The sequence below is a fragment of the Alnus glutinosa genome, chromosome 10 (assembly GCF_958979055.1).
Source record: "Alnus glutinosa chromosome 10, dhAlnGlut1.1, whole genome shotgun sequence".
Classification (NCBI taxonomy): domain Eukaryota; kingdom Viridiplantae; phylum Streptophyta; class Magnoliopsida; order Fagales; family Betulaceae; genus Alnus; species Alnus glutinosa.
Window position 1 is genome coordinate 25,437,306 of NC_084895.1, and position 15,784 is coordinate 25,453,089.

The 15,784-nt window shown below is 34.8% G+C and overlaps 2 protein-coding genes across 5 annotated transcripts in view; both read right to left on the reverse strand.

The window, feature by feature from the left end:
* Window positions 1-15,784, reverse strand: part of LOC133879615 (putative disease resistance RPP13-like protein 1) — a 56,143-nt gene that overhangs the window by 13,073 nt on the left and 27,286 nt on the right. The window lies entirely within an intron of this gene.
* On the reverse strand, window positions 5,617-13,466 carry LOC133879729 (putative disease resistance RPP13-like protein 1). Of its 4 annotated transcripts, XM_062318447.1 has the most exons (10): window positions 9,549-13,466; window positions 9,212-9,434; window positions 8,528-8,590; window positions 7,879-8,199; window positions 7,602-7,699; window positions 7,044-7,361; window positions 6,864-6,924; window positions 6,644-6,738; window positions 6,469-6,557; window positions 5,617-6,122 (listed from the first exon to the last, which is right to left on the reverse strand). In XM_062318447.1, the coding sequence occupies exon 1, from the start codon at window positions 13,302-13,304 to the stop codon at window positions 9,612-9,614; it is 3,693 nt and encodes a 1,230-aa protein (XP_062174431.1). In that variant the 5' UTR covers window positions 13,305-13,466; the 3' UTR covers window positions 5,617-6,122; window positions 6,469-6,557; window positions 6,644-6,738; window positions 6,864-6,924; window positions 7,044-7,361; window positions 7,602-7,699; window positions 7,879-8,199; window positions 8,528-8,590; window positions 9,212-9,434; window positions 9,549-9,611. The 4 variants fall into 4 exon arrangements, with proteins under 4 accessions (XP_062174431.1, XP_062174429.1, XP_062174430.1 ...); XM_062318445.1 differs by lacking the exon at window positions 7,879-8,199; XM_062318446.1 differs by lacking the exons at window positions 6,864-6,924; window positions 7,879-8,199 and having other exon boundaries at window positions 6,644-6,803.

The window sequence follows — 15,784 nt, forward strand, 5'->3', positions numbered from 1 at the left end:
TCTCTCTTGCAGGAATCGATTCACGTGTGATCAATTCTAGAGGCGCTCAATCACCAATTGAAAACTGTCTCAATATGAATGAATACTTTCTGTGAAGATGATATTAAACTCTTTACACCACTACTCATTTGACCGACAACGTTGATGAGTTGATTGGCAATTTCTAACCAGCTGTTAATGGAATTTCTTCTTCTCCTGATAGTGTGGAAATGAAAGGGAAAACAGTTATTCTCAAATAGCAAGAATTACTGCAAACATTTTGAAAAGTAGATTTAAAATAAAATATGACTTCAATGCACCAAAAACCACATCTGATTATGCATTCATAGAAAACAAAAAAGGACGGCATGATCCTATTCCTAGTCATGTTGTATTGTACACAGCTTTGTATCTAAACTAAGAAACTAATTATAGGAGAAAAATGTCTCATGTAGTTTTAAATGTTTACTTTTTGATATGACAGTAAAAATTACTATTTAAAGACTAAAAACAATAACATTTCGATTTTCACGAGCACTTGCCCCCGCTTTGCAAAGAATCAAGGAAAGTTGCATATGACTATCTTATTTGGAAAGAAAAATCCCTCATGATCTTCACAAGCTTTAAGCAAAGTTTTCCATTTTCTTGTTAAAGTTTGGATATTGAAAGCTCACCAACTTAAAACATGGGGCCAACATGACAATTAGTGGGTCTCGATCAGCACCATCCATTTTCTGATATTTGAGCTGTAGATGAAGATATCCAACATCCTTGGGAACCTGTTAAATAGGAGTTCGTTATATTAGAAAATAGAACTGAGGAGAAGACTGTTGAACAAGGAGGGTTGAGATGCCTCGTTCCACTGGTCGATGTGTAGAAAATTGTAGAGAAGCTGCTGTGGTGCTCATGTTGGAGACGCACTTGAACCTCGAATGGTCCCTACTGCTAGGATTACATAGCTGAAGCAAATAAATTCCTACAACGATGTGAACTAAAATAAATCTGTTTAACTGAATAATGACATGAAAAAGTCCCAGTTAAACAGAATCTTTTCATCTCATTTTGGAAGGGATGGAATTGAGAAAAAGTGGATTAAAACTAGCATTAATTTATATGCACTCAAGAGAAACGAAAAACGTCGAAGACAAAGATCGAACAAAAGAAAGCACGATTGAAAATTGACTTGAATTGTCTAATCAACTGATATGGACATCGATATCAGATACCCAGATGCAATTTCTTATCTCAAAATGTTGGTAATTGAAGGTATCAGAAACTGTACTAGCTTCCAATTGGTGAAGTGCCAGAAAAATATTAGGTATTTTTAATGATAAATCAAGTGAGCCACCTTAACTGGGATCATACAATATGCACAAGAAAAATCCTCTGCTGCCATTCATTACCTTTTCCTAAATATAAGGTTTTAAGAGAAAAGATACAAATTGACAATTCAAAGCCTATGCTGCAAAAAAAAAAAAAAAAAAGGAGCAAAATTCCCATGCATGATCTCGATTTTGTACCCCCACCATAAGTCCAACAAGGTACCACCAAATTTTCAGTACCTGTTCATCAGAAAATAACTTCATGTCTTAATCAATAAATAAATAGTAACACTTTCATAGTGGACTGAAACATAAATCCATTTCCACTAAGCAGATGAGATATAACATGTGCCTACGATAACTAAATCAGATCAGTACAGATTACCCTTTTTGTTATAAATAAAATAAATTTATGGGCTTGAATTCAGCAAATATAAAATAAACCCATTTCGAGAAAAACTTACCCAAATACTTGGGAGTTAATTGGATTAATTAGCTAACCTTCCGGCATTCATGCCTCATAAGATCGTAGACTCTATTTACCTGTCTCCGCTCCTTGTAATTGTCACCCAAGCTCTCCGAACCTCTTAATTCTGTTAATTAAAAGTTTCCCATTCAGTTAATGAAACAATTATACAATGATAAAACAAAGCGAAATTTATCTGACAAAAAAAATATATATGAGAGAAGTTTACCCTCAAACTACCACTCAATTGAGAATGTTTCCCAAACTTTCAATCGTAGCAATGTCTTCTCAAATTACCAAAAAAAGTTGTCAATGTCTCCAAATGACGAAAATACGTTTAATAAAATAAAAACAGATACTAAAAATCGAGAAAACAAAAAAACCAGGGATTGTCGACTTTGAAAAGAGCAAATACCTAACTGATGTGCAAGTATTATAACAGAAAATGAGACTCTTGCAAGGCTTTTAGCTCATGAAATATATATTCTTCAAAATCAATCAATATGTGATCAACGTCAGGAATCTTTCGCTGTTCTTTTCTTTTCTTGCTTTGCCACCGTTTCTTCAACAAAGGGCATTAATCGATCCGTATAATAGAAAGGGATACAAACGGGTGTGGTGGGCATTGTGATTTCGATGATCAAAACTGTAATTTCAAACAAATTTTTTGAAATGTATCGTTTGAGAAATTGAGGGTGCTTTGAAAACGTAAAAAGCTGAGTTTTCAAATTGAAATCAAAGGGGCACGTTTTTAAAAACGTACAATTTTGAAGGGTAAAATACAATTTTACTAAGTGTATTTATAAAAATTTCATTTTCAAATAATGTATTTTAAAATCGATATTTTAAAATCTAATTTTTTTTAAATCGCAAATCCATACATAGGCTAACATGTTGTGAATCCCATACCATGCACGTGATTGAATCAGATAGAGTAATTAAAGAAAATGGAAAGCAGGAAACTGATGTTTTAACCCTGCCATTATTGGGGAAGGAAAAAACTTGGGACGTAATCATCAAGGTTTGTTAGTATGTTACAATTTATTCTTTCCATGTTTTATGTGACTAATTTCTGCGATTACCTATTGATTGCCAATTTAGTCGGCTAAGTACCATCCGAGAATAATCTTTTCCTTTCCATTTATTTTTTTATTTTTTATTTTTTTCAGCATATTCTCAAAAGAGTCAAAACGTATACTCTTTACACCAGCCAGGAAAATATTTGAAATGCGAAAGCTTTTATCATACGTCTTCACACATGAAGAATGAAGCTGCAGAGGCAAAAGCATGTGTTTTTTTTTTTTTTTTTTTTTTTTAAAAAAAAAAAAAAGCAAAAAAAAAAAGCAAGATAAAACGATCAGAGTGACTACTACTCTACTGAGGCGTGACTCAGGCTGACAAAACGGGTTGGTGTGTCGGGTTTGGATTGACCTGCCAATCCATTAGAATCAATCCGAATGTCAAATGTGTTTAAACCATAATAATAATAAAACTAATCTAAATTCTAATTAATACCCTAAAACTAGTCTTCAAAAAATACGGAGTGCTATTTGCTTTGCTGTTCGAACTAGCAACACATTCTTGGAGTCATTGATGTAAGATGAATCATTCCAAGGATGACAAATTTTGACTGTAAATTCATGAATATTGTCGCTGTTGTTCAAGCATTCCCAGGATCTTCATACAATGGAGGCACCAATAAATAATAATAATAATAAAAAAAAAAAAAAATCTACAATAATTAACTTTTTGTCACGTCACTAAAAACTGTAAAGGAGGAGGTAATATTCCCGTAGAGAAAATGTTGGATTTTCCTATGATTATTAGTTGATTGATGCACCCGATTACTAGGTCCAGGGGAAAGGAGAGACTGCCCCTTCTCTTTGGTTCTATCAAAACGAGGGCTTAATCTATTGGTTTGGAACATTTTCTAAATAATTTTGTTTTTAGTACCTGTACATGTATGATTCACTGAATTTTTACACAATTCCTATCCATGATCTCATTTTTCTAAGTTAACTATGTAACGGACTGATTGGCTAGAAACTTTTTCAATATTCTAATCGGGTTTTATTCAAAAACTCAGAAACCCACATCGAACCCGAATAAAACCCCTAGAAGTGGCCGGGGTGGCACACAGCAACCCCTTCTTCTTCTTTTTTTTTGTTTTTTTTTTTTTGAATTTTTTTTTTTGAATTTTTTTTTTTGAATTTTTTTTTAAAAAAATAAGTTTATTTATTTATTTTTTAATAAATTTAAAACCAATCTTATACACAACTTTTCATACAATCCAATCATTTCTAATCACTTCCTACCATTTAAAAACTTTTTTTTTTTCCAATATCAAAAATTCAATACCCAAACACAAATTCAAAAAGAATCTAAATTATATTCAACATCCAAACACATTTTCATTGCCTCAAAATCCGCAAACAGATTCAAAATATTATTCTTATTCAAAAAATTCAACACCCAAACGGTTATAAATTCATTTCATGCATTTTGACAACATGTTTCAACTATTTTATGTGACCCAATTTCTAGGTCACTGCATCAAAGAGACGTATTGGGTCTCACTTGTAATTTAAACATCTTAATGATTCCTATTTCAACCCTTCTCATTCTTAAATTTTCACTCGGTGATATTTCTCCTACACCATTGAATTTTAAGCAGCTCTAAACCTTTGATGATGTATAAAAAATAACAATTGATTTATAACTAACAAAGCTTTGAGCCAAAAGCTGTTTTTTTTTTGTTTTTTTTTTTATTTTTAAAGAATAAGCATCTCCTAAAAAGTGAAGAAAAAACATTTTGAGAGAAAAAAAATATTACAGCTAGTTTTTTGGGTAACATGCCTTTTGTTTAGTAGATGGCATTTTCCAATTTGTTCAATGTAAGAAAGGGCCTGAATTTTGTAATTTTAGAATCTATAGTTTTTTTTTTCTTTTTTCTTTTTCTCTTTTGAATTTTAAGGAAATCTTAATCTATATGATACTATGTTAAATTATCATTTATCCAAAAAGTTTAAACTAATAGGAATCAAAAAATTTAATCATTTAATTTATATTCTAACAGGTATCAACGATTATTTAGTGGTTGCACCCACAATACATGATATGCGGTTTGTCTGACGCATTCGAACTCCAAGAATTGTTCTTGGAGTCCTTGTCATTGTCCTTCTCTTTTTCCTTTTTCTTTTCTTTTTTTTTTTTTTAAAAAAAAAAGTAAAAGTTAAATATTGAGTCAGAGTGGAACTTTGGAATTGCATCGAGAGCTTCAGCAATTTAGACAATACATTGTGAGAGTTTATATGAAATATGTCTGTCCAAATACTTTTTGGACTGTCTAACCACCTATTAAGATAGGTTGGTTCCATATTGCTCTCACATGTACTGTCCAGATTGCTGGAAATCATCTGAATTAGTCTATAAAGAGGACAACTGCATGACCTACCTGTCTTAGACAGATGAGTGCGGCCAATTTGTTTGGAACAAGTGGGTGATTCTGGACATGTTCTCTTTGTAAGACTGGTCAAATTACATGCAATTTAAGCAGTTAATTATTGTTTGTATTTTTTTCCTACCATTTATATGGATAATGGAGTGGGAGAAATGAGACCCAAAATTCGGAGTAGAGATTATTAGATTATGCGATGATGTATTGAGAGTTGAGTATACTTTGTTGACAGATTATAGATAAAGTTGTGATAGATAGGACATGTTTTCCATTTCACTCTTTGGATAGCGGTCAACTTTGAGGAAATCGTAAGATAAATTAAGTAGGGATTTTGAGATAGAAGAAGAAGATTGTGTGAATGATTGTTGGGTGGATTGCGAGAAATTAAAAGATACCAAAAAATCAATCACATAAGACACTAAGATTTAAGTGGTTCGGCTTAACAAGCCTACATCCACTGGTGGAAACGACCCGAAGGAAATTCACTATTAAAAGATGGAGTACAAAATAATAAAGAGAAAATTACTCAAAACCCAAAGCTCCAATACACCCAAATCCCACTATCACACAATAGAGATTATTTTCTAAAATACAGAAATACAAACTCTTCTTTTGCTGAAAACAAATGAAGGTTGGTCTCTATTTTTCTATTTTCTCACTTTAGCACCCTTTTATTTGTCTCTCTTGCTAGAAATCAGACCAAAACCTACACAAAGACTTACAAAACCAGCTGGGCCCACCTACTTGAATGAGGGTGAAATTCATACCACGTCAACAAGGCCAAGAATAGATGGTGAATGTGTAAGAATTAAGGATGATTCTGATATAGGGTAAAAGCTTCCACCTCTTGGAGAACTTCAAAGGGTCCTTAGATGACAAACATATAAGATTTCCATTTCTGTCAATGATATGAACAAATAAGTGTTAGTAATAAAATGAACTATCATATCAATATACAAAAGACAAAATTATGGACATGTAGCACCTAGCTTAAGCAAAGAGAGACAACCTCTTTATCTCGTTTCTTTTTGGATATCAATATATTACCACGTTTGTCAAACAATTTTTGAACTAAATAGAAGAGCAAGTTTCTAGTAGTTTCCTAAGGGAAGCTAAGGAAAGAGACAGTACATAGTTTGAACTAATGGAAAGAGACAGTACATGGTTTTCTAAGAAATCATTGTATTTGAAATATTGCAAGAAAAACTAACAGCAAAACAAAAGAAGCACCATTGGAAACAAACCTGCATTGTTTAATGAACAGATAATCTGTTAACAGTTTTGCATCAGAACCTGCAACAGTTGGCGCAGTGCAAGCTGGATAGTAGGCACCCTGTCATTTTAGTTACCAAAAATCATTAACCATCCTAACAGGGATCATGCAGTGGCCACAAAAAATCCTCTGCTTCCAATGATTACCTTTTCCCACATAGCAGCTATCAGAAGAAAAGGTAGTGATTGGTAATTCAAAGCCTACACTTCAGCAAATCTAAAGTTCCAAAATTTCTCATGATCTTGATTTAGCACCATAGAACAAGTTCAACAGGTCGCCACAGAACAAGTTCAGTAACTGAAATGTCTAAATCTAAAAATAAATAACAATGCATTAATAGTAGATTAAAACAGAGAAAATCCACACCTGTGTATATGCAAGCCTCGACTTTGTGTATTCATAACCAAGCTCTTCCATCTCCTACATTCTGTCAATTAAATAATTTCCATACAGTTAACGAATCAAAATGGAAAACAATTAGACAGAGATAAACCAAAGATAAACTTATAAGAGAGACAAAACGTTAGAAAATTAAAAGGCAGGTACCTAAGTGGGGATTCCTACTATAATTTGAGCTCATTCAAATATTCAATCATTTCAATCGTCATCAATCATTATTAGATGGACATGAGCAGTCTTGCACCATTCTCTTCCTTTTTTTCTATGACACTGTTTCTTTTACAAAGGAAATTTGCTGATCAATAGAATAGAAACGGAGGCAAGCAGTCCCTCTTCTGGCATGTACTAGAGCACCGGGCAATTATAGACCCGTTATTCTTCTAAAGATTTCATGTTTGGAAAATTAGAGATTTTAAGAACGGAGAACGGTGAAGTAGTGGAAGAACTTCCAAGTAGTTAAGCACTCTGTTTCATAAAAATAAACAATAATTAGCCCATGATCCAATTAGAAGCTGCACTGGTCCCTGCTAAATCAGATTGATATATATGTTACAATTTTCCAATAAAAAATAAAAAAAAATCCTACAAACTTTATTAAAAAGAAAAACAATTCATGGGCATGAATATGACGAATATAAAAGTGACCAGTTTGTGAAAATATGAACCCAGTATTAGGTGTTGGAAATTTTGGAAATTTTAGCTGACCTTTTGGCATTCAAGGAGCAAATACAACATATTCTATATGTCCATCTCTGCGTCTTGTACTCCCAATCTGAGCTCTTCAATCTTCTATATTCTGTTGTCTGAAAATTTTTCATACAATCAATATTAGAAAAACTCAAATTAGTTAGTGATAAAACAAAGAGAAATTTATCAGACGATAAAAATATTAGAAAACCATATGTATGAAAGAATTTGAGAAAGTTATTACAAGAAGCAAGATGATCATATTCATAATTAGCTGATTGAAAAGAGCAATTACATAAGTGTAAAAGTTGAACATATTGTTGTCGCCTTTGAGATGATGTGCAGGCATTATAACAGAAAATGGGACTCTTGCAAGGATTTTAGCTCATCCAATATATTCACCATGAATCAGTATGTGATCAACGTTAGGAATCTTTTGTCGTTCTTTTTCGTTTCTTGGTTTGCCACTGTTTCCTCAACAAAAGGCATTTGTTGATTTCTACTATAAAAAGGGAGGCAGGCAACCCTCTTAAGAGGAAAATCCCCAATGGGAAGGAGATTGGCCAGAAGCAGCAAAAGATTTTCAATTCAAAGCATATGACAATGGAAGGTGACCCTACAAAAGAACCCACAAGGAATTGAGGAAAGACAGTGGAATAGAGATTTGTAGAAACACAAATCACCGAAACAAATATTTTGATTGTTTCGATTGAAAGCCGAATTACAGGAAGAACTAAAAAGTGGCAAAGCACTTTGTTCCATCAAGGATTAATTTTATTGACAATTAGCCCCTATAATCCAATTGAAAACAACACCGTTCCTAGAGATGAACAAAAATCTTATGTTACAATTAGCCTATAGTCCAATTGATCAAAACCATATTGATTCTACGAGATGAACACTTTTTTTTTTTTTTTTTAAAGGACTCTAAGGGACATACATACCAGAAAACACCAACTTTTAGAGCATCAATATTTTGCTTCGATGGTATTACACCCATGTTGTACCTGTCATTGACAAAAACACACACAAGAGTAAATATATAAAAATAACTCTTCAACAATGAATGACAGTTGAAATGAAAACAGTTTTACCGGCCAAATAAGGATTTAGTTCTCACTACCCTCTTACATACCATACCCTTGGAACAAACATAAAAATAGTCTAAAAGACCCGAAATATTCGTATGGGAGTTCAATAACTTTTCTGCCTTTTAAGATTGCTAAGGTTATACACTAACACAGTGGGTTCTGAACCCACAACGACAGCCTCCATTCTCTTCTTACGGGGAAAGAGTCTTCATTTTGGCTAGAGCTCATTCGCAGATTAGATGAAATGAATTGCATTTACTGTTGTTTGATTGTGATATTTTGAATTTTGAAATTAATTTCAAATTTCAAAATTAAATGAAATGAATTTCAAAATTCATTTAATTTCAAAATTCAAAATTAAATGAAATGAATTGCATTTACTGGTGTTTGATTGTGATATTTTGAATTTCACACGTTCTTGCACATTCCAGATATAACTAAATCAGATCAATACATATGCTGCGATTTAGCCAATATAAAAGAGACAATTTGAGAAAAATTGAACCAAATATTTAGAAAATAGATTAATTAGCTAACCTTCAAGAGTTCATGCCTCGCAGGATCACAGATTCTATTTGCTTCTCGTAATTGTAACCCAAGCTCTTTGCCGTTCGTTTCCTTTCTTCAACTTAGGGCATTTGTTGATCCATATAGAAGAAAGGGAGGCACGCAATCCTTCTTCTTAAGAAGAAAATCCCACTGGGGTGGGCAGTAGCGAAAAATTTTCAATTCTAAGCATATATAACAATGGAAGGTGAACCTGCAAAAGAACCCACAAGGAATTGAGGAAAATATCTTATATTAGAAATCCATATATATTAAAGAAATTAAGAAAGTCCACTACGAGAAGGAAGAGGATCATATTTACAATTACCTAAGTGAATATGTTGTTGCCGCCTTCGAGATGATGTGCAGGTATTATTCCGAGGCTCTTGGCTCATTCAATAAATTCTTCAAAATCAATCAATATGTGATCGACGTTCGGAATGTTTCGCCGCTCTTTTTTTTTCTTGCTTTGCCACCGTTTCCTCAACAAAGGGCATTTATAGATCTGTATTATAGAAAGGGAGGTAGGCAACCCCTCTTTTGGAATGTACTCGAGCTTAGGGCAGTCCCAGACCCACAATTCTTGAAGAGAGGTGAGGTCTTGAAGTCCTTTCTTGTCTAAAGATTTCATATTTGGAAATCTAGAGATATGAAGGTGAGTCAGACAAGAAGGCAGCAACCCTGGCTCTGGAAAGGACTCCACGTCTTCATATTCACCACCGACTGAAAAATCTCTAAGAGATAGGAGTTTTTGCAAACCCCATCCCGCCCGTCTGGCAAAGAGTTTGTCACATCTCTGGACATTCATACTTTTAACATTGGAAGGCAAGCCTCCTTCGGGAAACGACTCAATTCTTGGACATAAACAAATTTGAAAAAAATCAAGAGAAGGAAGCATCTTCTCTGGCAGTGACCTCAGACTCTCACAACTCCAGATCGAAAAGGATGAAAGGTCGGGGGCACGAATTCCTCCTTTTGGAAAAGATACAAAATTGGGGCACTCGCGGATGTAAATTCTACGCAAGGTCACTAAATCACGTCCATGTTGTTCCGAAACCGTTAAAGATTCTATATTCTTACAATTCCAGATATAGATATCATAAAGCTTTGGGAATAAATCTAACGGAAATGACTTGAGGGAATCACAACCGTCCAACCTCAATAAATCAAGGGATACAAAGTGTGAGTGTGTTGGGAGCTCTAACTTCATACAGTTTGAGATTTCTAACCGTTGAAGACAGTTGTTGGAGGCCACCATTCCCATGGGAAGGGACTCTAGTGCGTCAAATCCTCCAATTTCAAGCTTTCGCAATTTAGCTGGCAATTCCCTTAACAGAACCTCGTTACAATCTTTCAGCTTCAATTCGTGTACAATAGGAGCCCTTGGGAGTGATGCTACCAACTGAGGACAATTATGAATCTCAAATTTCACTAAAGAAGGAAGATGGACAGGTAGCCCTCCTTTTAACGTAGGACAATTATCAATATAAAGCTCTTTAAGTTGAGGAAAATCTCCATCCTCATTTTCGGCACCAAAAGAAGACCATTCCTCCAAATTTAACATTCGCTCGAACCTTAGATTTTGAAGTGCTCCAAATGGTTTAACTGTTGAAGAATCGCTGCCATAAAACTCATGATCCACTTTAACAACTTGTTCAAACCCAAGAACAGAGAGGTCCTTCAAACAGGGTAGCCGTCCAAGTGGTGGCAAGTTATGACAACGTTTGCAATTTTCTAGGCGAAGGGACTCTATATTAGAGAATGAATGATGCCAAACCCAATCTGAAAGACTTTCACCGCCATAGTTGTTGATAGTGAGATGTTTCAAGTTACTATGGGGCCGAAGATTGTCAGGTAAAGACATTTGACATTCTGAAATATTAGATGCATCCCATTCCAACACCAACTCCTCAAGGTACTTCCTATCTTTCAAGCATGCTTTCAGAGCATTCGTAGGAGATACAACGTTTTGGAGCTCTAAAATAGAAAGCTTTCCTCGAAGATTTGCAAAATTCCCCAACTCTTCAATGGAAGCCCCACTATGTTTGCTAACGATAAATTTAGTTAATGTTTGTAGACATTTTAGTCTACCCAGCTGCATTGGCATCTCCTTTATGGCAGTTCCGTTGATATCAAGATGACGTAAGTTAATGAGTTTTCGCATCTCTCTTGGCAATATAGAAAGATGTCGACAATATGATAAATTCAATGTTTGCAAATTGCACAACTTACATATGGAATCAGGCAACCTTTTAATTACAGTGGAAGAAAGGTTCAAATAACGTAGATGCTTAATTTTGCCAATTGATTCGGGCAACTCAGTCATATTTCGATAGTGAGATAGAGACAACACCCGCAAGCATCTTAGCTTTGGCAATAAATCAAGTGGTACTCTTTTAGTTAAGAAGAAGACATCGTCATATGGTGACAACTCCAATGGTAGGAATGTGTGGAATCGAGTAATCTCACAAAGAGACTCAAACTTCTTAAAGTTATCGTATGTGCTTTTGACATACGAAAAATGGCGAGTCTTGTCCACAATTTCCTGAGGATGGTCAACCCCCAATCTAAAGGTAAATTGTCCGGATACAAATTTTGCCAAGTCATTAACAAGATCATGCATTACAAAAAGTGATTTATCGTCACTTGATTGCTCGAACAATGATCTTGATGCCAGAGCAAGGAAGTATTCATGGCCAATTTCTTCCATTGTTTCATTTTTAGTTTCTTCTAGGAAACCTTCTGCCATCCATAGTAAGACTACGTCATCTTTTTTAAAAACATAATCTTTAGGAAATATTGAACAGTAAGCAAAGCATTGCTTTAAATGTGAGGGAAGATATTTGTAACTTAATCTTAGAGCCGGGAGAATGTCTGTCTTGTCTATTGGCGAATCCCATAAGTCGCTCTTCAATATCTTCTCCCAGTCATCAACATCTAGTTTAGATTGCAAGAGACCCCCGATTGTCTTGGCCGCTAAAGGTAGACCTTCACACTTTTTCACAATTTTCCTACCTATTACTTCTAGCTCTGGACGTGCGTCAGAGTTGCCAAATGCATGTTTTGCAAATAGTGACCAACAATCTTCTTCCAGTAACGTCTTCAGTCGATGAGTCGGAACAGTATGCATGATTGATGCAACATCGTCGGTGCGTGTTGTTACAATGACCACACTTCCTGGTGCCCCAAATTTAAATGGAGTGCTTAACCTTTCCCAATCAGCAGAATTCTCATTCCAAACATCATCTAGAATTAGTAAAAATTTCTTCCTCCTCAATTTCTCATTTAGTGTAAGTTGAAGCAGATTTAAGTTCTTACTATCGGAAATAGAAGTGGAATCTACTTCCTCCAGAATTGTTTTCGTTACCCTGAACACGTCAAACTCGTCAGAAACACATACCCATGCCTTAAGCTCAAAATGCTTATCCACCCTCTCGTCCTTGTATACAAGCTGAGCAAGGGTGGTCTTGCCAATTCCCCCCATGCCAACTATTGGAATCACACATAGATTTTCATTGCCAGTTGCATCATCTGAGAGCAACAAGCTTACTATTTTTTCCTTATCATCATCCCTACCAAAAACACCAGATTCATCGACCAGAGAAGTTGTGGGCAATCTTTTTGATGATTCTCCTCTAACACCTTGTTTTAGACCTAGAACATCCTTTTGACTTGCTAGATATTCTAATTTGTTAAGTAGCTCTTTTATCTTTGGCTCTATCTCCTTGACAAAATGACCAAGAAAAGTAGAGATGGAGTTTCGTACCTTACGTGCAGTGGTTTGAAATTCAACGTCCAACTTACGTTGCAAGGCTTCCGTGGCTATCTCGTCCAGGACGTGTTCTGCATCATAAACTGCATCTTTTAACTCATCAAGCCACACTTTCACAGCAGGCTTTGTAAGTTGTTTTTCCTCCGCATCTTCAAGCAGTGCATTTACGGACAGCAATGCTATCTTCAACTTGCGCAAGAGTCCCTCATTGAGTTTCCGTCCTCGAAAGAAGTCAACGAAGTCGCCGGATGCCATTCGTTCAAAAAAGACTTGGAGAAAGGGCGAAAGAAGTAGGCCTGCAACCTCAGCCATGTTTTCGATCTTCTTTGCAAATCCAAGGAAATGAAGGAAGATAAATGGAGGAAACGGCAGCTAGAGCAAAAAGAGATTGCAATGGAAGAAAGAGCAGAGCAAAATGAGATAATTGCAGAGCAAAGAAGGCATACAGGAAATAGCCAATGGGAGTGATGGACCCTCACGGCTGCTCAGGCAGAAAACAAGAAGAAAGAAGAGAAAGTGTGGTGGACCCAACGCAACTGGGACTCTGCTTTTAGTGTTTTGTCCATTGAATGTGGTGGACTCCACACCACGTGAGAAAAGTGAGATGTTTTAACGCCTCCATTATTGAACAAGGAAATCTTTTCCTTGGGTTTCTTTGTTTTTTATTCGATATCACCACAAATAATTGAAATTGTCCTGTGTCCACACGGCTCATGGAGGCATTGATGTAAGATTGAGCTTTCCAAAACAGAAATCCTTGAGAGCCAGTGCCCTGCAACTTTATTCATCTCCCTGAGAAAGGAAAGTGTCTCCTTCTGTCTTGATTCTAAGTAAACCATCATGTAATCTTGGGTTCATTTAGCTAATCATGTAATCTTGGGTTCATAAAAATTCAAAAATGATTAGTGCCATCAAGATTCCAGCCTTTCCAAGTCTCAAGCAAACTTTTTCTTCGAAAATTTCTCTCAACTTTTCCTTGTATCTCATTCTCAAAATTTTTTGACGAAATAATAATAATAATAATAAAAGACTAATATTATACTACCTCACCACTATCGTTCCACTATCTTACTATATTGACGTAACATAATCGGTCTATCCTTCCAACAAAGATATCTGAAATATTTATTGAAAAATTGCAGCTCTTTATTTTAGTTATTACTTTTTTTATACACACTTCCAACAATTTTTTTATTATATTTTTTACTTGCTTTTAAATATTATTTCTAATTTTTTTAATTATTTTCTATTTCTCATATTTTCATTTGGAAGAGAGAGTGATGGTGAGAGACTGAGAGGATGATGCGAGAAACAATTTTTTATTGGGACATTGCTATAGTGAATAACTTCTTGCTATTCTTCTTAGAAATGAAGAGGAAAGTTCCTAAGGTGAGTTACAAAGTTGTGTTTCTTAATAAATTATTTATCCCCGCCAAATTTGATGAATTGGTTTGCAAATGGTTACAATTAATATTTCTCCAAGATGCAATGGAATCCAAAAAAGATACCAAATTGTATTTATGATATTGTATTAGAAGAGCAACAGTCTCTCTGTTGATGGACGATAGATGATTATTCTCTTGTATATATATTGTTCATCTGTGTACAAAGAGATGTAAAAATCTACTATTAAGAATATGTGAGACCATATGTGGGTTTCACAGATTCAATAATAGATTTGCAATATATATATAGAGATATGATTCTCTACTATCTAAATATTCAATTTTTCACCACCTTGTCTATGTGGCAAGGTGGTCCCTGACTAGCTTTAGAGTTTATTTTATTTTTAAAAAATAAAATAAGGTAGGGGACCACCTTACCACATAGACAATGTGGTAAAAAATTGTATATTTAGGTGATGGAGAATCATATTTCAAAAAAATTATGCAAGAGAATGACACCAAACACATCTCTTATAAAAATTGCTAAAAGTGGTTCGTGCCAAGGAGTGATGCTACAAGTGTGTCATCCTAAATTTTAAAATTACCATTGAATTAAAATTCAATAATGATCCTCTCAAATTTAATAATAATTTTAAAAAATACATGATATATAAAGATACAATGAAAACTCTAAGCCCTTGTTGTATTAATACTCCGTCAAGTGTTTGGAGATGGAAACCAACTGGAGAGGAGCCGATCCTTTATATGTAGAGGGCATAACTATCAAATAAAATATGAAAATATAATTATACCCTCCAAAACCGACTCCTCTACATTTGGTTTCTTCCTTGCTTGTAGTTTTGCACTTAAGAGCATCCTCATTGGCCTCTTCAGTTCAAAAATTTCACCAAATTTTGGTGAAAGTTCTCAAAAACACTCATGCATCAAGCTCTTCAAAGTTTCCCTAAACTAGTTATTGTCAGAAACTCTCACCAGATTTAACCCCCAATTTTCTCACGCTATTCAGTATAATATTGTTTTCTTTTCACTTCCCGCCCGTTTCTCTCTCTGCCTCTGTCTCTCCTTCTTCGTCGGTGAAGGCGTTCACCTCTGCTACCTTCTCCAGAAACCCAGCAAGAAAAATATTGATATTTTGCAATCCTATCAACAATCCAACAAGAGGAATAACGTAAATTACATTTTGCCGTCTCTAAGCCAGAGCCAACACCCCCCAAGGACCCAGACAAGAAGAAGAAGAAAACAGCGAGCAATTTCAAGGTCAAAAAGGCAAAATCCAAAGCACCCAATGACCCAAGCAAACCAATTAGAAAGGGGTAATCAATAACTTTTTTCTAAAAGTAATCAAGCACTTGATATATATATATATATAAGCAGAGAAAGATATAT